A 23079-nucleotide genomic window follows, 5' to 3' on the forward strand; every position below is an offset into this window, starting at 1 on the left:
TGTGTTATTTAATGTCCACATATTTGTGAATTTCCCACATTCTCTTCTGTTACTGATTTATAATTTCATTACATTTTAGTTGAAGAATATTTTGTCTTTTTTTTTTTTTTTTTTTTACAGGGACAGAGAGTCAGAGAGAGGGATAGACAGACAGGAACGGAGAGATGAGAAGCATCAATCATCAGTTTTTCCTTGCAACACCTTAGTTGTTCATTGATTGCTTTCTCATATGCGCCTTGACCGTGGGCCTTCAGCAGACCGAGTAACCCCTTGCTTGAGCCAGCGACCTTGGGTCCAAGCTGATGAGCTTTGCTCAAGCCAAATGAGCCCGCGCTCAAGCTGGCGACCTCGGGGTCTTGAACCTGGGTCCTCGGCATCCTAGTCCGATGCTCTATTCACTGCGCCACTGCCTGGTCAGGCCAAGTTGAAGAATATTTTGTAACTTCAGTTTTTTAAAATTTATTGAGACTTGTCTGTGGCCTAACATCTGACTTATCTTGGAGAATGTAACATGTACAGTTGAGAAGAATATGTATTTTTGCTGTTATTGTGTGGCATGGTCCTATGAATCTTCCATACTCTTACTACATACTTCATCTGTAGCTGATTTTTTGAATTGAAACTATGATTCAGACAATCCCCTGTTTAAAATTAATGCTTGAGAAAAAGTCCCATCTCCGTAATATAGCTTATAAAGCTCTTCATTTGTCCAGACTCACACCTCTTATTTTTTATTGAAGTAAAATATAAGTAACATAACATAAAATTTAGCATTTTCATCATTGTTGGTGCACCAATCTAGTAGCATTAAGTACATTTACATTGTTGTGCAACCATCTTTTCTTTTTTATTCTCTTGGCTTCAGCAGTCTGAACTATTTTTAGTGCTCATTCATTCAACAAGAAACTATTAAATGTCTACTAAGTAACAGGCATTGTTTGAAGCACTAAAGGTACATCAAGGCACAAAATAGACAGAAAATTTTAGCCCCAAGGAGTTTACATATATTAGGGGAGACAACAAAACAAATAATTACAATATACAATATGTTAGAGAGTGAATTGTATAAAAAGAAAAATAAAACAAAGAAGGGAGGTAGAAAGTGTGTGTTAAAATTTTAGAAAGAATAGTCTTTAGAAAGGTCTCACTGAGGAGACATTTGAATAAAGACCAGAAGTAAGTAGGGAAGTCATTTGTCTATTTAGGAGAAAAGCATTATGGATAGAGGGGAGAGCAAGTGTGAAGATTCTGAGGCAGGATCAAATCTGACATGTTCAATGAATATTGAGGAGGTAAATTTGGCTAGTGCAGAGTCAGATCAGATAGGACCTTTATGAAGCTTTTCATCATTCTCAACTAAAAATATAATCTAGAAAAGTTCCTGCTTATTTTTTTATTTATTCATTTTAGAGAAGGGTGGGTGAGAGAGAAAGAGAGAGGAGAGAGAAGGGGGGAAGGAGCAGGAAGCATCAATTCCCATTTGTGCCTGGACTGGGCAAGCCCAGGGTTTGGAACAGGTGACCTCAGCATTCCAGGTCGACACTTTATCCACTGCACCACCACAGATCAGGTGCTGCTTAATTATTATTATTTTTTCTTATTTGAGTGCAATAAGAAGCCATTGGAAGGTTTTGAGCAGGGGAATGACATGATGTGAACTACATTTTAAAGAATCGTTTTGGCAGTTCTATTCAACATACGTTATAGGGAGACAAAGTATGGGACAGAGAGACAATTAGGAGGCTATTGCATTAATTGAGGTGATAAGTTGGCTTGATAAGTGTGGTAGCAGTGGAGATAATGGGAAATGGTCAAATTCTGACAGAATTTGACAGGTATGATGAAAGAGAAACAGAAGAGTCAGAATGACTACCAGGCTTTTGGTGTAAGGACCTGGAAAAACAGAATTGGCATTAACTAAGATAGCAAAGGCACTAAATATTTTGGGAGGAAAGGGTATTAGAAGCTTAGTTTGGGGCATGTTAAGTTTGCTATGTCTGGCCCTGGCCGGTTTGCTCAGTGGTAGAGCATCAGCCTGGCATGTGGATGTCCCAGGTTCAATTCCCAGTCAGGCCACAAAGGAGAAGCACTCATCTGCTTCTCCATCCCCCCCACTTCTCTCTCTCTCTCTCTCTCTCTCTCTCTGCCACTCCTGCAGCCATGGCTCAATTGGAGCGAGTTGGCTCTGGGCACTGAGGATGCCTCCATGGCCTCTGCTTCAGGCCCTAAGAAGAGCTCAGTTGCTGAGCAACGGAACAACCCCACCCTCACCCCCCAGAAGGGCAGAGCATTCCCCCTAGTGCCCTAGTGGGCTTGCTAGGTGTATCCAGTGGAGGCGCATGTGGGAATCTGTCTCTTTGCCTCCCCTCCTCTCAATGAACTAAAAAAAAAAAAAAAAAAAAAAAAAAAAGTTTGCTATGTATAGTTGAAATCTAAGTGGAAATGCCAAATAAGGAGGTGTATAGATAGGATTCTGGAGTCCAGGGGAAAGTGGGTTGGAATTATGATTTGGGAGTTATCAGTGTATGAAATGGCTAAGCCCTTTCATGTTCACTATCCTTGTGGGAGTGCCCAAAAAGCCACTAAATAAAAATGCATTATTGAGCTGAGTTTCTAGTTGGTGTGAGGCATAATAGACGGGTTTTAAGCTTGGGTGGTTGCCAGAAGAGGTTGCTACTTATTCATAGGTACAAGGAACACAAGAAGAGGTGCAGTTCTAGGAGGAGGCGATGGATCCCAGTTGGACCTGTTGCATTTGCAGTCTGTGGAGATGTCCAGGAAATATTTAGCTTTATGAGGGCTGGAGCTCAGGGGATAGATCTGGGCTGGAGATCTGGCATGTAGTTGGCAAAGGAAGCCATAGTAGTGGTTGAGATAACCAAGGGGAACGTGAGTCTCTCGGCTGCCTGGAACAAGTATGACACATCTTCCCACATCTATTTTTTTTCTATTTCCCTTAAGCGCGTGCTGGCATCCCCAAAACCGCCCTAAATCGACGGCTACGAAAGACTACTTTTTATTCCCCACAGCTTCTCCCTTCTTCCCAGGACTTCGGGTGCAGGGAGGAGCTGAAAAAAAAAAGACCCCACCCCTACAGGGGGCGCGCCTTCAAGGGAGTGACGTCACCAAAGAGGCGGGCTATCGGATGCCCCGCCCCCTGGTCCTGGAGGTGAGAGCCGAAGGTTCTACCCTAAATCCTGTGTTGCCCTAGCCCCGCCCCAGGGCGCTCTCTTCCTAGCGGATCCTGCCGATGCCGGTCTTAAGCCAGTTGGAGCAAGCCGCGCTCGGCCAGCAAGCCCTGGGTCCGGTTGTAGACTTCCTCCAGTGTGCCTGCGGCGCGGGCCAGCGCGGCGCGCGCCTCCGCTTCTCTGGTTCCCGGGCACGCCAGCTCCAGCAAGCGGCCGCGACCCGGGAAGGAGAGGAATGCGAGGCGGACGGCCTGACGGACCAGCCAGGGGTGGTGCGGGCCCAGAACTGTGCCGTACGCGTCGTTGCACTGCTCACCGGCGTCCGGACCTCCGAGCGCCCCGGTCGCCACCCGGTGGAGGCAAAGCTGGGACCAGCGTAGTGCACGGTGCAGCAGGAGCGTTGTTCGTGAGCCGGAGGACCCGGCCGAGTCTCGAGGGGCGATCCCAGGCTGCTCCAGCAGCCCCGCCCGCCGCTCCCACGCCACCATTGCCGCCAGCGACTTGTATTGCGCTGCATCTGGGCCGTGCACCCGAGCCTCGAGGGCTGTCACTTTAGTGAAGGCCTCGCTTGTGGCGAAGGCAAAAATGGAGCCGAAGGGACTTAGGAACCTGTGTGTTTGGTGGTGGGAAGAGTGGGATGGTTAGAGAGAGGACAGTGGAGCCACTGGAGGCAGAGGCTGGATGAAGGGAGAGAGACCACTCACTTGATTAGCTCCCTCCATCCCGCCAGGTACTGTGACAACTCCACATCCCCTTTGGAGTTCAGACTGGCGCGGAACGGCCTCATCATGCGTCCTAGCATCCCTTGTGGGCCAAGACATTGAGGCTCTTCCCGCTCTGAGGCTTCCAGGGATCCCGACTGTTGCTGGACCTGGGGGAGTAGATATGATGGGGGAGAGAGGGAGGCGGGAACAGAACCCCTAGCCTGTTGTGTCTCCTTCGCCAAGTAGCCCAGTTGGGTTCTGAAGAAATTATTCCTAAAGTCTAGTTGGTGTCCCTCCTGCGTACTCTGAGCTTCTGTTGGGAGAGGGGATGCAGGAAAGAGGACTCGTGCTCTTTACCAGCGAGTCAGCCTGGCTCCACTTACCCCTGTTCAGGGCCCTACCTGGATCTCCCAGTCCCAGCCCTGCCCCGAGTTTACCTGCAGAGGCGGCGATCCCTCGGTAATGCAGGACAGTGCCCCGGGTCCGCAGCCTGAGAGGGAGCCTGGGGGAGGCAAGGTGAAACGGTGAGGGCTCTAACAGGGAATTTAGGTCCCAAGAATCTGGACTCCTGGGTTCCTCCCAGAGGAGTTGAGGGAAGAGGCCACTCACGTAGGCTCCGAGCACAGAGATAAAGTAGCAGCGCTAAGATGGCGAGAGGAATTGTATGGCGGAACCAGCGCCGGGGGACCTGTGGATGCAGCGCGACCCCCATGGCTGCTGCTGGGACCACCACTCCCTCACTGGTTCCTACCCAATCTTTGTCCCTCCGCTTCTGAGAACGAAGAGAAGTCCGCGGTGCACTGTGTGCAAGGGTTAATAATTAATCTAAGTCCCCTTCCCCTGTGCCCTTTGCCCCAGAGGGCAGCATCTCAGGGCTGAGAAACCAGATTAAGAGGATTTGGAAAGTTCGATGACAATGAGACGTCTCAGTATTTCCCTTCCTGTAGGGCCAGGTTGTATTAAGAGGCAGCCTGGGGCGGGGGGGAGGCAGCCTGAGTATTGGGAAAGGAGGCTGGGGTCAGAACCACCTCTCCCACTGAGCTGTGGTGTGGGCCCAAAGTTAACTGTGGGCTTAAGTTCCTTCTTTCCACTGTAAATTGAGGATAATAATAGGTGCTTTGCGAGGATTAAATGATAATGTATGTGCAAACACTGTAAATGGAAAAGCTCACCACAATTGCTCCATAAATCTTACCTATTAAGTTCAAGCATGGGGCACCTGTGATCCAGGGGACACTCACTTCCAAATTCTCTAGCCTATCTCCACGGGACTTTATTTTGATCTGGATGCATGACCTCTTGATTATACTCAATATATTTCAGGCTTTATCCTTTTACATTAAAATTTTTTTTGTTTATTGATTTTAGAGTGAGAGGAAGGGGAGAGGGAGAGAAATATTGATTTGTTGTTCCACTTTTGCATTTATTGGTTGATTCTTATATGTGCCCTGACCAGGGACCAAACTTGCAGCCTAGGACGATCAGGACAATGTTCTAACCAGCTAAACTAGCCAGCCAGGGCTTAGGAATCTGAATTTTACATAATTAATTTTTTTAAAACTCCAGATTGGTTTCTGAATTATTTATCAAACCAACCTAAAAAAGTACCTTCATAGAGCTCAAGATCTATTGGAGAATTTATTTATAATTTGTTTATCCCACTGTAATGTCAGCTCTGATAAAGGGGCCTTGTTTTACTTGGCTGCAGTTCTATTTTGGTTGCACTTAGAATACTGCCTAGGCCAAAGCACATTATTGTTAAAAATATATATATGTTGAGTAAACAAAGGAATGTGTTTGAGAGACAAATTAGGGATGGTGCTCCCCGTGGCAAATTGGAGCCAATTTTTTGTTTGGTTTGGTTTTTGCAAATGAGTCCACCTAGTGGCTATTGGGGGGAAACATTCAGGGAAAGGATAGAGGATGCAGTCAAAGAAACAACATTTCCTCTTCTTAGTTCCCTGTCCATAAATTTCTTAGAATTATTCCTGTCTTTTTGTATATTTTCTTCTGGGGGTGAAGAAGAGTATTCAGATTCTCAAGGATTAAAGACCCCAATCTCTGGGAAGACCCTTCCTACCTCCCACAGATCATGGGTTCTTGCCCTACCTCTCACTCTGATGCTCTTGCATCATCTTGGAAGTCCTTAAGTTCACTCCTGACCAATCCTGTCCAATGGGATTTCGGAGCCTTCACTTCCATCCCTAGCCTTGGGGTCCCCATTTCCCAGTGTTGGAATGTTTCCCAGCATGTTGTGACCGTAGGCAAGTCGCTTGCCATTGCTAAACCCCAACTCTCTAATCTGCACAATAGGAAGGGTAATTCCACCTCCTGAAATTGTGAGAATTAAATAGAACACGTTTGCTAAACACTGGCCACAATTCGTGGCCTTTGGTAAACGCTCAGTAGGTGGTGATTATTTCAGCTTGCCATCTCCTGATGTTCCTCCTCTGGTTCTGGGAGCCTATGTCTCCCTGAGCAGAACATTGGGTCTGCAGGGTTCCAGGAGCGGATTAGTTTTTTGTGTCACTTAATCCAGGTAGCCCTTCCGCAATCGGAGCCCTCGCAGGGGCAGAGGTGGTATAAACCTGTTTAAGGGGCCAGGACTCATAGAGGCTGCAGGATGGAGCAGACCGTGGGAGCCAAGCTGCTGCTGCTGTGGGTGATATGCTGTGGACATGGTAGAGTAGGCGGTTTGAGCGGCTATACTAAAGTCATCGAGGTGACCAACGGGGGTCCATGGGGAGACTGGGCCTGGCCCGAGATGTGTCCTGACGGATTCTTCAGCAGCGGGTTCTCCATCAAGGTGAGGGCTCAGACCTAAGTCTCAACAGGGGCAGAGTTGCGCGAGACCCCAGAAAAGAGAATGGTAGTCTACTTTTTATTATTATTCTTAAAGTAATTTTAAAACTATTTTAAGACTTGATTATTTTTAGAGAGGAGAGACAGAGAGATAGAAGGAGGGAGAAGCAGGAAGTATTAACTCCCATATGTGCCTTGGCCTGGTAAGCCCAGGGTTTTGAACCAGAAACCTCAGCATTCCAGGTCGATGCTTTATCCACTCCAGGTCAGGCAAAATTTTTTAAATATTTTAAATGTATCCACTAAAGGCATACAGTTCCACATACTAGAGGCTTTAACCTCCCAAATTTATTTTTAAAACACCAACTAGTTCCAGTAATAAAAATGAAAAAGAATGAATTCAACATCTACTTATAAAAAATAAAAATAGAGCCTGACCTATGGTGGTGCAGTGGATAAAGCGTCGACCTGGAACGTTGAGGTGGCGGGTTCTAACCCTGGGCTTGCCTGATCAAGGCACATATGGGAGCTGATGCTTTCTGCTTTCCCCTCCCTCTCTTTCTCTACTCTCTAAAATGAATAAATAAAAGAAAAGAAAATAGAGAATAGAAAGTAGTGTTTTGACTAGTCTTTACCCCTCATCTTGCCGCCCAGGTGGAGCCCCCTCAAGGCATTCAGGGAGACGACACTGCACTGAACGGGATCCGGCTGCACTGCGCCGGTGGGAATGCAGAGCTCAACACTCACGTAGTGGAGTCCCAGTCTGGAAGGTGGGGGACAAGGGACAGTGATCCCCTCGGGTGGGGGTATGCCCCTTATCTTCTGTTACAAACACCCCTCTCAGCTGAGGGGTTCCTCCAGAGCTGTGGGGCACTTTAGACCTGCAGAGTAGGTGGTAAACCTCCCCTCCGCACCTCGGTGAATGTCAGGTGATTAGACCCAACCCACCGGAGTCGCGTAGCACCTAGCTGGGAGGTCCCAAGGACTGGGTCGAACTGGAGGTTGGAAGGGGGCTCCTGCAGAGTCAGTGAGTGTCCCCTCCCCTTGCAGGTGGGGCGTGTGGAGTGAGCCACTGTGGTGTCCCGATGGCAGTTTCCTCGTGGCTTTCTCGCTTCGCGTGGAGCCACCAATGACCCCTGGGGACAACACCGCTGCAAACAACGTACGCTTCCGCTGCTCCGATGGCACGGAGCTGGAGGGGCCTGGCCAAACCTGGGGGGACTTTGGAAACTGGAGCGAGCCATGCCCTAAAGGCTTGTGCGGCTTGCAAATCAAGATCGAGCGTCCTAGAGGCCTCCGCGATGACACCGCGGTTAATGACGTGCGTTTTTTCTGCTGCCTCAGTTGACACCTTCGAAGCCCTCTCCCTGGACCCACCCCTGGCTTGTCCCATCTCCTGCTATTAAAGCTTCTCTGTCTTGGCTTTGGTTTCACTTATTTGAGGGGCAGGAAACTGCGTCTCCTTGTCTTCCTTCTAACCTAGCATCAGGCCAGGCTGAAATTCAGGTTTGGTGTCAGGCGTCTATGGCAGGCTACTGAAAGTCAGGGACCCATAGTCCAGAAAGATGCACTTAAATACAACTGCATACAAGTTAATGAAGACCCTGGCATTCTGAGGGCGTCTGCAAACACTTCATCCCCGTTAAAAGCCCAGTTTGTTTCTTTTCCGAACCACCTGTAACCTCAGATTAAGAAATTTCTATCAAATTAGGAGTGACATTTTACAACCTCTTCAGGCTTCATTTTCTGGAGCTTAATTGGTTAATGTGTCTTTCCCATAGTTGCCGCCCACACACTACAAACTCAACAAACTCAAACAATGGCTTTTCTATATACTGATTTCCCTTTCTAGGACTCTCATATTTTTTTATTTTTCTTTTTTTAATGTTTATTGTATTGATTTTAGAGAGAGGAAGGGAGAGAGATAGAGACAGAGACAGGAACATCGATCTCTTCCTGTATGTGCTCTGATCAGGGATCCAACTAGCAACCTCTGAGTTTCAGGAAGATTCTCCAACCAAACGAGCTATCCTGCCAGGGCCCCACTTATTATTATTTTTATTTTTATGTAGTGAAAGGAGGGGAGGCAGAGACAAATTCCTGCATGTGCCCTGAAAGGGATCCACCTGGCAAGCCCACTAAGAGGCGATGTTCTGCCCATCTGGGGCCTTTGCTCCGTTGCAACCAGAGCCATTTTTTAGCGCTGGAGACAGAAGCCATGGAGCCATCCTCAGCGCCAACTCGCTCTAATTGATCCATGGCTTCAGGAGGGGAGAGAAGGGGGGAGAGAGAGAGAGAGAGAGAGAGAGAGAGAGAATCGAGAGGGGGAGGGGTGGAAAAGCAGATGAGCAGGTCTCCTGTGTGCCCTGACAGAGAATCAAACCCCAGACATCCACACATCATCAGGCTGACGCTCTATCAGTGAACCAACCGGCCAGGGCCATTATTTTTTTAATTTTTTTTTTTTTTTTTGCACTTTTCCGAAGCTGGAAACGGGGAGAGACAGTCAGACAGACTCCGCATGCACCCGACCGGGATCCACCCGGCACGCCCACCAGGGGCGACGCTCTGCCCACCAGGGGGCGATGCTCTGCCCATCCTGGCCATCGCCATGTTGCGACCAGAGCCACTCTAGCGCCTGAGGCAGAGGCCACAGAGCCAACCCCAGTGCCCGGGCCATCTTTGCTCCAATGGAGCCTTGGCTGCGGGAGGGGAAGAGAGAGACAGAGAGGAAGGCGCGGTGGAGGGGTGGAGAAGCAAATGGGTGCTTCTCCTGTGTGCCCTGGCCGGGAATCGAACCCGGGTCCTCCGCACGCTAGGCCGACGCTCTACCGCTGAGCCAACCGGCCAGGGCTAATTTTATTTTTTTTCCATTGATTTGAGAGAGCTGAAGGGGGGGGGGGAAGCATTGACTAGTTGTTTCACTAAGGTGTGCACTCATTAGTTGCGTCTTGTATATGCCCTGACCGGGGATTGAACTTGCAACGTTGGCATGTGGGGACAACATTCGATCCACGGAGCCACCCAGCCAGGGCTGAACTTTATCTTATTTTAAAAAGACTTTCCAGGCCCTGGCCAGTTGGCTCAGTGGTAGAGCATCGGCCTGGCGTGCAGGAGTCCTGGGTTCGGTTCCCGGCCAGGGCACACAGGAGAAGAGCCCATCTGCTTCTCCACCCCTCCCTCTCTCCTTCCTCTCTGTCTTTCTCTTCCCCTCCCGCAGCCAAGTCTCCATTGGAGCAAAGATGGCCTCTGCCTCAGGCGCTAGAATGGCTCTGGTTGTAACAGAGCAACGCCCCGGATGGGCAGAGCATCGCCCCCTGGTGGGCATGCCGGGTGGATCCCGGTCAGGCGCATGCAGGAGTCTGTCTGACTGCCTCCTCGTTTCCGACTTCAGAAAAATACAAAAAAAAAAAAAAAAAAAAAAAAAAAAAGACCTTTCATCAGCCAATATCTATCCCATTATCGACGTGTTTTTATAAGTGCTTATCACCAGTTGATCTTTTGCGTCTGTCCATCTTTGCCCTGGCAGAATAACTCAGTTGATTAGAGCATCCTCCAGAAGAGCAAAGGTTGCGCAGTGCTATCCCGGTCAGGGCACATAAAGGAACATATTGATGCTCCTATATCTCCCTTCTTCTCTCACTAAAATCAATTAAAAAAAAAAACACTTGTCCATCCTCGGCCCTGGCTGGTTGGCTCAGTGGTGGAGCGTCGGCCTGGCGTGCAGGGGTCCCGGGTTCGATTCCCGGCCAGGGCACACAGAAGAAGCGCCCATCTGCTTCTCCACCCCTCCCCCTCTCCTTCCTCTCTGTTTCTCTCTTCCCCTCCCACAGCGAGGCTCCATTGGAGCAAAGATGGCCCGGGCACTGGGGATGGTTCCTTGGCCTCTGCCCCAGGCGTTAGAGTGGCTCTGGTCGCAACAGAAGCGACGCCCCGGAGGGGCAGAGCATCGCCCCCTGGTGGGCAGAGCGTCGCCCCCTGGTGGGCGTGCCGGGTGGATCCCGGTCGGGCGCATGCGGGAGTCTGTCTGACTGTCTCTCCCCGTTTCCGGCTTCAGAGAAATACAAAAAAAAAAAAAAAAGTTGTCCATCCTCTACCACGGAATGTTAAATTATTTGAAAGTACAGAACTTGCCTATCTTGTTAACTACTATAATTCCAACGCGCACTAATAGCTCAATAACTATTTGCAGGAAAATAAGCGACCCAAGCTCCAGCGTATTTGGAGACCTTTGGACGCTCCTTGCATAGAGCACAATATGAGACGCGCCAAGAGAGCTCATAACGTTTATTCCAGGACGGGGGCGGGAAAGGTGGTTGTCCAGCAGCAAGGAGGGCAGCCAGTGGAGCCTCAGTGAGGGGCACTCTGGGGAAAGAGAAAGTGAGAACTCAGCCCAGGAGCGAGTAGTTTCTCTTTAAAGCTCCTCCGCCCGCCGTCTCACCTCCTTCCTGCAATCGCCGCAGAAGACACCAAGGATCGCGTTCACCATCTGCACCCCGCACAGCAGGAGCTCCAGGCACGAGGCAGCCACCAGCAGCGAGAAGAGTGTCACATTCCAGTAGACGACATTAGGAGGCTCCTCGCACAGACTCCATTGGGTACGGTTGAGTAAGTAAGAGCCTCTGTGGACCCCGAAAGAGGTGAGAAAGATGGTCACTGCCGAGAGCACCCTCCCGGTTCCCCATCCCACCCGAGCATGTTCCAGGGGGCAATTTGCAAAGGGTTTATTTGGCCTACGTGGAGGAAGCTCCCTCCAAGGCGAATCCCGCCCAGGTTTCCAGCTCCACGTGGGGAGAGGCACAGAATGGGGGCGGGGGGTGGGGGCGCGAAAACAGGCTAAGCCTTACGAGGTTTCTTCGAAAGGGTAGAGCCACGTGCGGTCCACTAAGCATTTGGGTCCAATTCGGAGCCCGGAGCCCGATACTGCGAGACAGTAGATGGCACCGAGCACCCCAAACGCCGAGCAGAAGATCGAACGCAGCATCTGGACGCGGAGTGGAAGGCCAGGTGAGTAGGGCAGCACCCAGCACCTTTCCCACTGGTGAGCAGGCCACGCCTAGCTTCTCCCCCTTCCCCCACACTACTTCGCTCTTCTCGAGTCACATTAAAATACATTTCGCGTCAAACACTGCTGCTAGGCTAACTCTAGGAGCCAGAGGTGGCGGAGGTTTATGGGGTTGTAATCCTCTCTGATCAGGCCCATTGAGGCCTAAGATTGGCAGGGCGGTTGTGGGGGGTGTGGAGGTAGGGAGTGGAGAGGTGGATCCTGGGACTCTTGTAGAGGAGCTAGTGTAGCTAGGAAGAAAGGACCTTGGCTTTAGATTGGCTCTTCATAGACATATTTAAAGACCGAGCCTAAATCCTGTCTTAATTTGGATCTTACCCTGCAGCGATTTCCACAGCAGCCTGCACCGCAACAGCCCTTGCCCCCTGCTCGAACAGCTGCAATTCCCGGACACAGTATCTATAGAACAAGAGTCAGCGTCACAGCGAGTCCCTTCAGATCCTCAAAATCTTGCTTAAATCAGTGCTTATCTCCTCCTGGAGCCTGCCTGTGGTGTCCTCAGCCCTTTGGACTGTATGAAGACCTTACCTGTACTTCTGCAGGAGCACTTTCAGGCTCTATATTAATTTATCATAAATTTAAAAAATTTTGATTGATTGATTGATCGAGGTGAGAGAGAAACATCGAGTTTGTTGTTCCACTCATGCATTCACTGGTTGAGATTTGTTTGTGCTCTGACTGTGGATTGAACCCACAACCTTGGCGTACCCAGATGACACTCTGACCTAGTGATTTTCAACTGTTTTTTTCCCTTATGGCACACATAAATTAATAACCAAGGGAGAAGAGGTCAATGTCCCTGACTAAATACAATCATTTTAATCGCATGGCACAAATAAAGTAGTTACTGAGGGAGAAGAGGTTGGTGCCCCCTTTTTCTTATTAATTAGTTTATATTTGCCATGAGAAAAAAAAAAGTTTGAAGACGGCTGCTCTAACCAATTGAGCTACCCTGCTGGGGCCAGAAAATGTCCTCAAAAAAAAAAATAAATAAATAAAATAAAAATTTTTAAAAAAGGCCTAGTTCACAGTAAATGCTCAATAACTATAAATTCCCTCAGCAGCATGAAATAATAGTGGTGTTGGAGTGTCTGGGATCATGGTGGAGAATGTTAGTGGAGGCGCTGAGGGAAGTGTAAGAATCCCTAAGATACAGCTCTAGTTCTCTTTGTCTTTCTTTCTCCCTGTTGCCTTCCTTGCAGAGCCCATCCCCTCCGGGGCATCAGCATTTCTCTCTGCCAATAGTCACCTCCTACATCATGCCTTCTGGTTTGGATCTAACTATCTTTTATTTATTTATTTATTTATTTATTTATTTATTTATTTATCCAAAGCTGGAAACGAGGAGGCAGTCAGACAGACTCCCGCATGCGCCCAACTGGGATCTACCCGGTATGCCCACCAGGGGGCGATGCTCTGCCCTTCTGGGGCGTCACTCTGTCGCATCCAGAGCCATTCTAGCGCCTGAGGCAGAGGCCATAGAGCCATCCCCAGCGCCTGGGCCATCTTTGCTCCAATGGAGCCTCAGCTGCTGGAGGGGAAGAGAGAGACAGAGAGGAAGGAGAGGGGGAGGGGTGGAGAAGCAGATGGGAGCTTCTCCTGTGTGCCCTGGCTGGGAATCGAACCCGGGACTCCTGCACACCAGGCCGACGCTCTACCGCTGAGCCAACCGGCCAAGGCCTGGATCTAACTACCTTGAAGGAAATGTTCATTTGAATGTCTTGGTTTGAGCTCAGATTCAGTCAGCCTCATACTGACCTCGCAGTTTATTACCCAGATTCATCCTCCCTTTGACTTTCTTATATACATCAGTGGGGATATCCTCCAGGTCACCCAAGCTGGAAAACTTGAATTCTTTTTTTTTTTTTTAATAATTTTTATTTAATTTTGTTTTATTGATTGCTTTTTAGATAGAGAAGGAGGGCGGGGGGGGGGGGAAGGGGAGAAGCAGGAAGCATCAACTCTTCGTAGTTGCTTCCTATATGTGCCTTGACCGAGGAGGCCCAGGGTTTTGAACCAGTGACCTCAGCGTTCCAGGCTGAGGCTTTATCCACTGCGCCACCACAGGTCAGGCTGAAAACTTGAATTCTTTACACACAGCCATAGCTCAGGCCCTCTCGACTTTTCCTTCAGCGGCTCTTGAATATGTCAGTTCTCTCTTTTTCTTCCACAGTCAATCCCTAATCACCTCCCATGAGGATGATGTTTTCAGTCTCCCTACTATATAGATTCCTGTATCTCTTGCACCAGGACACCACCACACTCCATCCTACTTGCCAACAGCCAGATTAAACTTAACTTTCAACTAGTCTTTTGTATGCTCACATCCTTTAGCAGTAGTAGTCAACCTGGTCCCTACTGCCCACCAGTGGGCGTTCCAGCTTTCATGGTGGGTGGTAGTGGAGCAACTAAAGTATAAATAAAAAGATAGATTTAACTATAGTTAAGTTGTTTTATAAAGATTTATTCTGCCAAACTTAGCAAAAATCCAACAGAAAGTACTTGGTAAGTAATTATTATTATATGCTTTAACTTTCTGTAACTCTGCTTTATAAATTTTATAAAGTAAAGTTACTTCCCTACTTTATAAATCACCATTACTGTAGAACCGGTGGGCGGTTAGAAAATTTTACTATTAACAGAGATACAAAAGTGGGCGGTAGGTATAAAAAGGTTGACTACCCCTGCTTTAGAGCCTCCTAAAGGAGTAGCCCATCAAAACTCAACTCGGGCCTGACCTGTGGTGGCGCAGTGGATAAAGCATCAACCTGAAATGCTGAAGTTGCTGGTTTGAAACCCTGGGCTTGCCTGGTCAAGGCACATATGGGAGTTGATGCTTCCTGCTCCTCCCCTTCTTCTCTCTCTCTCTTTCTCTCTACTCTTTCTCTAAATATGAGTTAATAAAAAATTAAAAAAAAAACACCTCAACTCTGGCAAGACATTTGAGGCTCCTCACTTTGGCTCCAGCTGTTTATTGCACCATGCCAGGTTCTTTGCCTACCTCCCATCTCTGGAATTCCACAGCTGTCTTGATCTTTGCCTCTCTGTGTACCTGTCTGCTCACACCACACAAAGCAGCATTTTTTCTTTTCCAGGGAAGGGGTTGAAAGTTTTAGTTCTGTTGTATCACCCATAGCAACATCACAGAAACACCTGCAGAGGTGAATGGACTTTTTATTATTATTATTATTATTATTTTTGTATTTTTCTAAAGTTGGAATGGGGAGGCAGTCAGACAGACTCCCACATGCGCCTGACCGGGATCCACCCGGCATGCCCACCAGGGGGCGATGCTCTGCCCATCTGGGGCGTTGCTCTGTTGCAACCAGAGCCATTCTAGCGCCTGAGGCAGAGGCCATAGAGCCATCCTCAGCGCCTGGGCCAACTTTGCTCCAATGGAGCCTTGGCTGCAGGAGGGGAATTGAGAGACAGAGAGGAAGGAGAGAGGGAGGGGTGGAGAAGCAGATGGGCACTTCTCCTGTGTGCCCTGGCCGGGAATTGAACCTGGGACTCCTGCATGCCAGGCCGACGCTCTACCACTGAGCCAACCGGCCAGGGCCATGAATGGACTTTTCACCACACACTCTCCCCTCTTCCATGTTTCATGACAGGGCTAGGGCCAGTTCTGATCCTCTGGCTTAGTTTCTCTGGGTAAATCACTTACTGGGAAGCTCCTGGATCCAAAGACACCTAGAATTGCCTTTTGGATTTACTAATTTTGAATTACCTACCTATTTGAGATTTTTACTTTTTCAAAGTGTTTCTATTTTTTAAAATTTTATTGATTTTTTTTTAGAGAGAGGAAGGCAGGGGAGAGAGCAATTTTGATATATTGTTCCTCTTACTTATGCATTCATTAATTGATTCTTGTACCTTGACCAGGGATTGAACTTGCAACCTTGGCATACCTTGGCATTTTGGGACACGCTCCAACCAACTGAGCTACCCAGCTAAAACTCTGTTTCTTTCTTTTTGTTATCTGAGTTTCTCTGTCTTACTCTCTATCTACTCATCTTAATGAAAAGAAATGGGTAATTGTAAATGCAGAAGGAAACACTGAGTTTATAGCTTAAATCTGCTTACTTTTCTCCATCTCCCTGGCCACTGGCCTAGTTCAAACCACTATCATCTTCCTTGGACAACTGCAGTGACCTCTATCTAGTCTATCCGCATCCACTATTGACCCCCTACTATCCATTCTCCACATAGCTGCCGGAGGTATCTTCTTCAATTCGATAGGGTATTGAACAATTAGAACTCTCGTACTTTGCTAATGGAAATGGATTTGGTATAAGAGCTTCAGAAAACTCTTTGGTAATATCTAGTAGCACTGAATATTTGTACCTTAAGAACCACAAGTTTTGCTCTGGCTGAGTAGCTCAGTTCTGGTAGACCAAGGTTGCAGGTTTAATCTCTGGTCAGGGCACATAAAAGAATCAACCAATGAATACATAAATAAATGGAACAACAAATTGATGTTTCTCTCTCTCTCTCTCTCCCTTTCTCTCTTTTTAAAAAAATTCAATAAATAAAAGTTTAAACAAATTTAAAGAATATTTATACACTCCTAGATATACATTCAACAGAAATGAAAACATTTATTCACCTAAAGACATTTATAGGATTGTTTATGAAAGCATTATTTGAAATAAACCCAAGTTAGGAACTATCCAAATATCCATAAACAGTAGCAAGTTTAGATAAATTGTGGTATAGTCACACAATGGAATGCATAAGAAGTAACAAACTACAACTACATGTAATAATATGAATGAACCTCATAAACATAATGTTGAGCTCAAGAAGCCAGGCACAAAAATGTCCATACTATATGGTTCCATTTGTATAAAGGCCAAACAGGCAAAATTAATCCATGGGGTAGAAGTCAGGATAGTTGGGACACTTGTCAGTGGTAGGTATACCTGGTAGGAGGCATATCTGAGACTCTGGTAATGACCTTTATCTTGATCTAAGTGCTGTGTATGTGGGAGTACTCATTTTGTAAACATTCACCAACCTGTATACTAAGGATCTGGGCATTTGTCTGTAGGATTTAAAGAAAAGTTCAAAAGCAAATTTAAAAAGTTTTTAAAAACGTAACAAGTCCTTCAATGGTTTTCTGTTGTACTTAAATAAAATTCAGATTTTCCTGTATCTTTCAAGAGTGTATGTGTTCTGGCCTCTGCCTACCCAAGATCTCATCTTGTTAAACCTAAGCTGCACTGGCCACCTATCCGATACTCAGCTATGCAGGCCTGTTCCTGCCTTAGGCTTTGTACTGGTTAGTCACCCTGTCTGCAATGCTGATTCTTTTTTGGGGGGTGGGGGTCTCAGTTCAGACATCACCTGATTAAGGCCTTCCTTGAAAACACTTATAAGAAGTGGCCTCCAACCTTGTCCTACAAGCTTTCTGTGACAGCACCCTGCTTTGTTTTCTTGATGATATCTACTCTTATCTGAAATAATCTTGCTCATTTATTTACTCTGAGTGCCTCTTAAGTGCAAGGCACTGGTCAAGGCACCTGGCACACAATAGCCAGGGTAATGTAATCTACTTAATGTAATGAGGCTTACATTCTTGCTTCTTTGATACTGTGTCTCCCCAGTGGGAATAGCAGCTTCAGGGAGAGCAGGGACTTTGCCTGTGTCCCTGTGGCATAACACAGAAAATGTGAATAAATTTGAAAAAGCCTCTCAAGAATGGCTTAGAACCTGGGAATGAGCATGTTGACAAGGCGTCCTTAGGGATCTCCCCTGAAGCAGGCTGGTTAGATTTTGGAAAGGTGGGGATAGTTTAGGCTGAAGAAGAGCATGATGTGACACTGGGTGAGTATGTAGGCCTAAGAGGAGTGTGATATCTCAGGGATAGTTGAGATCAGAGGGATGGAGTAGAGTCCAACAGCCATGAATCCATGTGGGAGGGGGAGTAGGAGGAAAGACCGCACAGATTGCTGGCTAGGCGGGACCTACGAAAGAGATGAAGAGGAGAACTCTGAGAAGTGTGGAACCAAGCTGGGTAGATCTTTTGTCCTCATCACATGAAGAAGTAAAACTAGCTTGGCCTTCCAAAAGTTTCTCTAATGGGGAGGGACTTGGAGGATAGGAGTTAAGAAGTCCAGGAAATCTGTGTCTCCCAGGGTCTTACTTTTCCTGATGTTTCTAGTCTCCAAGAAGACATGGGGGCACCTTCTCCACCATGCTGACCTAGGTTTTAGTTTATCCTTAGCTCTGAGCACAGAGAGGGAATCCAAAAATGTGGGCTCAGAGTGAAGAGACAGGGAGGCTGGAGAGAGTGACACCATGCTGAGAAGTATATAGAATGACTAATCAGTGGCACTGCTCCCTGGCTCCAGACATTTTCAAAGCACCCCACCCCATGCCCATTATTACCTTGCCTTGATAAGCTCCCACACAACCACCTGTTCTTTTTGCCTCAACCCTTGTAGTGAGGTGTTCCCAGCATCTGTTCAGCAGTGGGGATGGGGAGGGGCAGCTATGACATACTCTCTTCCCAGAAGCCAAGCTGCTTAGAGCAGTGAGACTCCCTTCCTTTTTGTTCCCCTCAGACATCTAGCTCGGGACCCTGGGGCTTCTCTACGACCTCTACACAGTGCTCTGTGTCTGGGAGCAGATCCAGGGGGCTCCAGGTGTCCACCACCCCACTGCCATCCCTTCCCAGGCAGCATTCCTTTTTCTTCTCTCCCTCTCCCTCCTGTTCTGAATCCTCCAGAGTGGTACCCAGCCCCCTGGCCTGGGCTCCCTCTCTAGCCCTCTCACCATCAGGCCCCCGCCGATGAAGCCAGCCATGAAAAAGACTTGCTTGCTGAGGTGGTCCTTGTCGGTCCAAGTGGTCTTTCCACTGGGCACCAGCAGGAGGGCGTTGGCCACGATGCAGACCAGGGAGAGGGGGATGAGGAGGAGCCCCACAAAGCGGGCACACTTTCCTGTGCACATGGTGAAGGGGTTGGGAAGGACAGGCAGTGAATGAAAGTGAGCCTGAAAGTGAACCCCAAGGCCAGGGGAGAGGAAAACAAGCCCGCAGCAAGGAACAAAGGTCGGGGAAGAGGTGTGGCAGAAACCTGACAGGCAGGATCAATGATAAGAGAGAGAAGGAGGAGACACAGGCAAAGAGGAGTTGGAGGTGGAGGGGTTGCTGTCCCTGAGGTAAAGGGGAGGATGTGGCGGGGAAGGAGGGGAGCTTGACACAGAGGAAGTTGTCTGGGGTCAGTGTGTTCTTCCTCTTTTTTCTAAACACATCTCTCCTCAGCCCCTCTGTTGGCTGCTTACCTGCTCTGTGACTTAGTCAAGCCCCTTAATTTCTCTAAGTCTCAGTTGCTTCATCCGTACCAAGGGTATAGTGGGGTCCTGGGCTTGTGGGCTGGTTGTGAGGATTCCATGAGACAATGTGAGAAGTACCATATTTCCCCATGTATAAGATGCACCTTTTTTCAAAAAAGTTGGGGTCTAATAACTGGGTGCGTCTTATACAGTGGCTGTAGATTTTTTTACTTGCATTTCCCGCTTTTTTTGTGCGTGTTTTTGCGCTCATTGTTGAAGACAGCGATACGTCATCAGACACAGATGAGGACAAGCTAATGGATGGGAGTTTTGAAAGTGATGAGGAATTGTATGAGTTTTATGATGAATAAAATTTGAGTTCAATAACTTTATGTAATAAATTTTTTTTCAAATTTCAGGCCCCAAATTAAGGTGCGTCTTATACATGGGGAAATATGGTACTTTGTGAACTAGGATGTATTAAGCAGATGTATGGTGGCCTCATCATTCCTCTTAGTCCTGCAGGGAGGTTTCCTTCAGAAAAGAAACTAATAAGATGGTACTGGATATTTGTTGTTCTTTCATTTCTTCTTCTCCATATTTGTTTGTTAAAGCCAGGTCCTGTTGAAGCCACCACCTGTCTCTCAGTGTGGGCTCTGGATTAAAGCCTGATTGATGAAAGCGGTCCATCCTTTGGCCTCAGTGTTTGACTCAGCCATGGCCACATGATCCAAGCCAGTCCCTTGAGGATCACTCTCTGGTTTTTGTTGTTGGCAATCTGAGGTCAAAGAAGTTCTGTTTTTGTTGGGATGCTGAAGTTGTTGGTGGCATAGGGCCTGTTGCAAAGTGAAGTCACTACAAAGGAAAGAACAATCAAAGGATGGAAAGACACTAAGTCTTTTATTCCCCTACTGGAGACAGGAGGTTTTATTGATGCTGATGGGGGGTAGAAATCTGGGGAGAGGTTGGGGGTGCATAAGTCAGTTAGCAATGCATAAGGCCTAGGCACATGGAGGCAGGTTAGGGCACATTCATCTTCTCGGGATTTTGTGGCTACTTCTTTGGGGAAGGGAGAGCATCTTGAAGGGGGAGAAATTTGAAGAGCAGCAAAGGAGAGGTTAGGGATGGCTGAGAGCTCCTAACCTGAGAGAAGACACCACAATAGACAGCAACATCTGTGTGGAAAGCTGGATCAACTGGTTATTAGGGGAAAATGAGGAGGTGCACTGTTTTAGTTTCTTGGGGAGGGGTCTGACCTTGGTCTGGAAGAGCTCTCAAGAACACCTGGTATTCCAAAGCAGATTGGGGTAGGACCAAACCCCTTTCCTTGTGGGCCTCCTTAAGGAGAAACTGGCATTCAGGGAACTCCTGGCAAGGGGTGCCAGAATTAGTCCTTAAGGTACAGCTGGGGACAGTTAAAGCGCCAAGGCACAACTGGTGGGGGAGCAGGGGCAGCCTTCAAGCTGAGTACCAGGGTCACAAGAGGACGCAGGACCGACCATGCTTGATCGGTGCGAGGTTGAGCACAGCTTGGACAGCCTCAGCAAGCACTTCCTTGACACTGTCCAGCTGCTGGGCTGAGCATTCGAGGTAGTGCACAGCATAGATCTGCTCGGCCAGTGCCGGGCCCTGTTCCTTGAGGCACCACAGGTTGTCAGGCTGGCTCTCAGGTCCTTGGTGCCCACCAGGGTGATGGACACATAGGGGCACTGCTGGCACACACCTGGATGCCATGTGTGCTGCACAGTCTCACAGGAGGGTGGACTGGCAATGGAGAAACAGATGACAAAGATGTTGGTCTGAGGGTAGGAGAGTGTGCAGAGGTGGCCTGCTGTGTTTCACAGGTTGAGGTTCATTGTGAGCCCATCAACTGCACTCTGGGTGCTGTAATTGTTGAACGCTGTGGGGATGTATTCCTTGGGGAAGGCATTAGTTGTGCAGCAGATGAGCAGGCATGTCTTGCCCACAGCCCCATTGCCCACCACCCACCACAAAATACTTGCTGCTCTGCATTGTGGATATGGCTGCTGCAGTGGAGACACTGCCTCCTTCCCCTTCTGGGCCCCTCTGGATGCACTGACCTGGCGCCCTCCCTGCTCTGGAGGAGCTGAGGGGCGACCAAAACACGAAGTCTTGATGATATAATTTGAACATGCAGATTCAGCTACGCCTGAAGCCCGATCATCCCTTGAAAAGTTTTGACTATGTGAACCAGTTTGAGTTGTGTTTTTCTCAGTTACAACGTAGAGTCTTTTTTGATACATGGATTAATTCATTAAGCCCTTGCTGTGGACAGGGCCTTGCTCTGGAGACTGCAGGGGTTCAAAGTTGTAAGTATGCATGAGACCCAGGTATGGGACTTGGGAGCAAAAAGGAAACTGAAGGCCGAAGTAGGATGTGGTAGTGTCATGGGAGAGGCGAGGGCGGCAGGAAGTGCTGCAGGACGGCAGAGGCACGCAATGAGAAGGTCACAGAGAAAGTGGCACCCAGCCAGCGGCCTCTGCTGTAGCATCTCCCAGCAGCCCTCTAAACCACTACATGGAAATTGGGGAAAACTTACCCCTTAGAACGAATGCCAGAATTTTAGAGAAATTTTTATTGTTGATGAGACAGAGGAGTTACTATTTATGGAACAGAGGCTACCTGAAAAAAGGAAATACTTTGAACCTCCCCCAACTGTCTGCTTCTGATTCAGAGACAGTTATTGTAATAACTGGTGTTTGGTTTTGCTTCTCTTGTATTAGTTAATGCTTTAAAAATTTTTTTTTCCATGTTGTTTTCGATGTCTCTTTTCATTAAGTTTTCTGTCTCTTATCATGAGCTGTTTTTACATTCTCTTGTGTCTTAGAAGGTGTATTTTAATTGCTTTTTTTTTTTTTTTCTGAAGCTGGAAACGGGGAGAGACAGTCAGACTCCCGCATGCGCCCGACCGGGATCCACCCGGCACGCCCACCAGGGGCGAGGCTCTGCCCACCAGGGGGCGATGCTCAGCCCCTCCGGGGCATCGCCCTGCCACGACCAGAGCCACTCTAGCACCTGGGGCAGAGGCCAAGGAGCCATCCCCAGCACCCGGGCCATCTTTGCTCCAATGGAGCCTTGGCTGCGGGAGGGGAAGAGAGAGACAGAGAGGAAGGAGAGGGGGTGGGGGTGGAGAAGCAAATGGGCGCTTCTCCTATGTGCCTTGGCCGGGAATCGAACCCAGGTCCCCCGCATGCCAGGCCGACGCTCTACCGCTGAGCCAACGGCCAGGGCCTTAGAAGGTGTATTTTAAACCCTAGTAGTGGTTATTTGTAAATGTTGCAAAAGCATCCTTCAACTTTTACTCTGCCTCTGTCTGAGAAACCTCAGACTGTCATCATCCCTGCAACCTCTTCTTTATTTTTAAAGATTTTTTAATTTTTATTCATTTTTAGAGGGAGAGAGAGAGAGAGAGAGAGAGAGGCAGGAGCAGGAAGCATCAACTCCCATATGTGCCTTGACCAGGCAAGCCTGGGTTTCAAACCATTGATCTCAGCGTTCCCGGTCGAGGCTTTATCCACTGCCCCACCACAAATCAAGCTGTTTCGCTTTAGTTGTTCATTGCTTGTTGTATGTGCCTTGACCAGGCAAACCCAGGGTTTTGAACAGGTGCCCAAAGCATTCCAGTTATATGCTCTATCCACTACACCACCACAGGACAGGCAAAAAATAACTAAAAAAAATTTTTTTTTCCTTTAAAGCTGGAAACGGGGAGAGACAGTCAAACAGATTCCCACATGCACCCTACCGGGATCCACCTGGCATGCCCACCAGGGGCGACGCTCTGCCCCTCTGGGGCGTCACTCTGTTGCGACCAGAGCCACTCAAGCGCCTGGGGCAGAGGCCAAGGAGCCATCCCCAGCACCCGGGCCATCTTTGCTCCAGTGGAGCCTCGGCTGCGGGAGGGGAAGAGAGAGACAGAGAGGAAGGAACGGGGGGGAGGGGGGAGAAGCAAATGGGCACTTCTCCTATGTGCCCTGGCCGGGAATCGAACCTGGGTCCCCCGCATGCCAGGTCGACGCTC

General features: G+C 48.3%; 3 protein-coding genes and 1 pseudogene across 3 annotated transcripts; 1 reads left to right on the forward strand and 3 right to left on the reverse strand.

Annotated features, from left to right (window-relative positions):
- Positions 1-2994: 2994 nt before the first annotated feature.
- Positions 2995-4805, reverse strand: GLTPD2 (glycolipid transfer protein domain containing 2). Its single transcript, XM_066262897.1, has 4 exons — positions 4502-4805; positions 4330-4394; positions 3893-4059; positions 2995-3797 (listed from the first exon to the last, which is right to left on the reverse strand). The coding sequence occupies exons 1-4, from the start codon at positions 4602-4604 to the stop codon at positions 3260-3262; spliced, it is 873 nt and encodes a 290-aa protein (XP_066118994.1). The 5' UTR covers positions 4605-4805; the 3' UTR covers positions 2995-3259.
- Positions 4806-6495: 1690 nt separating this feature from the next.
- On the forward strand, positions 6496-8117 carry VMO1 (vitelline membrane outer layer 1 homolog). Its single transcript, XM_066262903.1, has 3 exons — positions 6496-6698; positions 7349-7464; positions 7745-8117. The coding sequence occupies exons 1-3, from the start codon at positions 6516-6518 to the stop codon at positions 8040-8042; spliced, it is 597 nt and encodes a 198-aa protein (XP_066119000.1). The 5' UTR covers positions 6496-6515; the 3' UTR covers positions 8043-8117.
- A 2851-nt stretch (positions 8118-10968) lies between these two features.
- TM4SF5 (transmembrane 4 L six family member 5) lies at positions 10969-18795 on the reverse strand. The gene is made up of 5 exons (XM_066262904.1): positions 18537-18795; positions 12078-12158; positions 11542-11678; positions 11136-11316; positions 10969-11059 (listed from the first exon to the last, which is right to left on the reverse strand). The coding sequence occupies exons 1-5, from the start codon at positions 18711-18713 to the stop codon at positions 11045-11047; spliced, it is 591 nt and encodes a 196-aa protein (XP_066119001.1). The 5' UTR covers positions 18714-18795; the 3' UTR covers positions 10969-11044.
- Positions 18796-20513: 1718 nt separating this feature from the next.
- LOC136322640 (rho-related GTP-binding protein RhoG-like) lies at positions 20514-21222 on the reverse strand (annotated as a pseudogene).
- Between the last annotated feature and the right edge of the window lie 1857 nt (positions 21223-23079).

This window comes from Saccopteryx bilineata, chromosome 2 (genome assembly GCF_036850765.1).
Source record: "Saccopteryx bilineata isolate mSacBil1 chromosome 2, mSacBil1_pri_phased_curated, whole genome shotgun sequence".
NCBI lineage: Eukaryota > Metazoa > Chordata > Mammalia > Chiroptera > Emballonuridae > Saccopteryx > Saccopteryx bilineata.

Coding starts and splice junctions, on each gene's coding strand:
- TM4SF5 (XM_066262904.1), bottom strand. CDS start 18,713: ATGTGCACAGGAAAGTGTGCCCGCTTTGTGGGGCTCCTCCTCATCCCC. Junction 12,159..18,536: donor TCATCGGCGGGGGCCTGATG/GTGAGAGGGCTA, acceptor CTTGTTCTATAG/ATACTGTGTCCGGGAATTGC. Junction 11,317..11,541: donor TACCCTTTCGAAGAAACCTC/GTAAGGCTTAGC, acceptor CGGGGTCCACAG/AGGCTCTTACTTACTCAACC.
- GLTPD2 (XM_066262897.1), bottom strand. CDS start 4,604: ATGGGGGTCGCGCTGCATCCACAGGTCCCCCGGCGCTGGTTCCGCCAT. Junction 4,395..4,501: donor TCTCTGTGCTCGGAGCCTAC/GTGAGTGGCCTC, acceptor TGCCTCCCCCAG/GCTCCCTCTCAGGCTGCGGA. Junction 3,798..3,892: donor GGATGGAGGGAGCTAATCAA/GTGAGTGGTCTC, acceptor CCAAACACACAG/GTTCCTAAGTCCCTTCGGCT.
- VMO1 (XM_066262903.1), top strand. CDS start 6,516: ATGGAGCAGACCGTGGGAGCCAAGCTGCTGCTGCTGTGGGTGATATGC. Junction 6,699..7,348: donor GCAGCGGGTTCTCCATCAAG/GTGAGGGCTCAG, acceptor CTTGCCGCCCAG/GTGGAGCCCCCTCAAGGCAT. Junction 7,465..7,744: donor GTGGAGTCCCAGTCTGGAAG/GTGGGGGACAAG, acceptor CTCCCCTTGCAG/GTGGGGCGTGTGGAGTGAGC.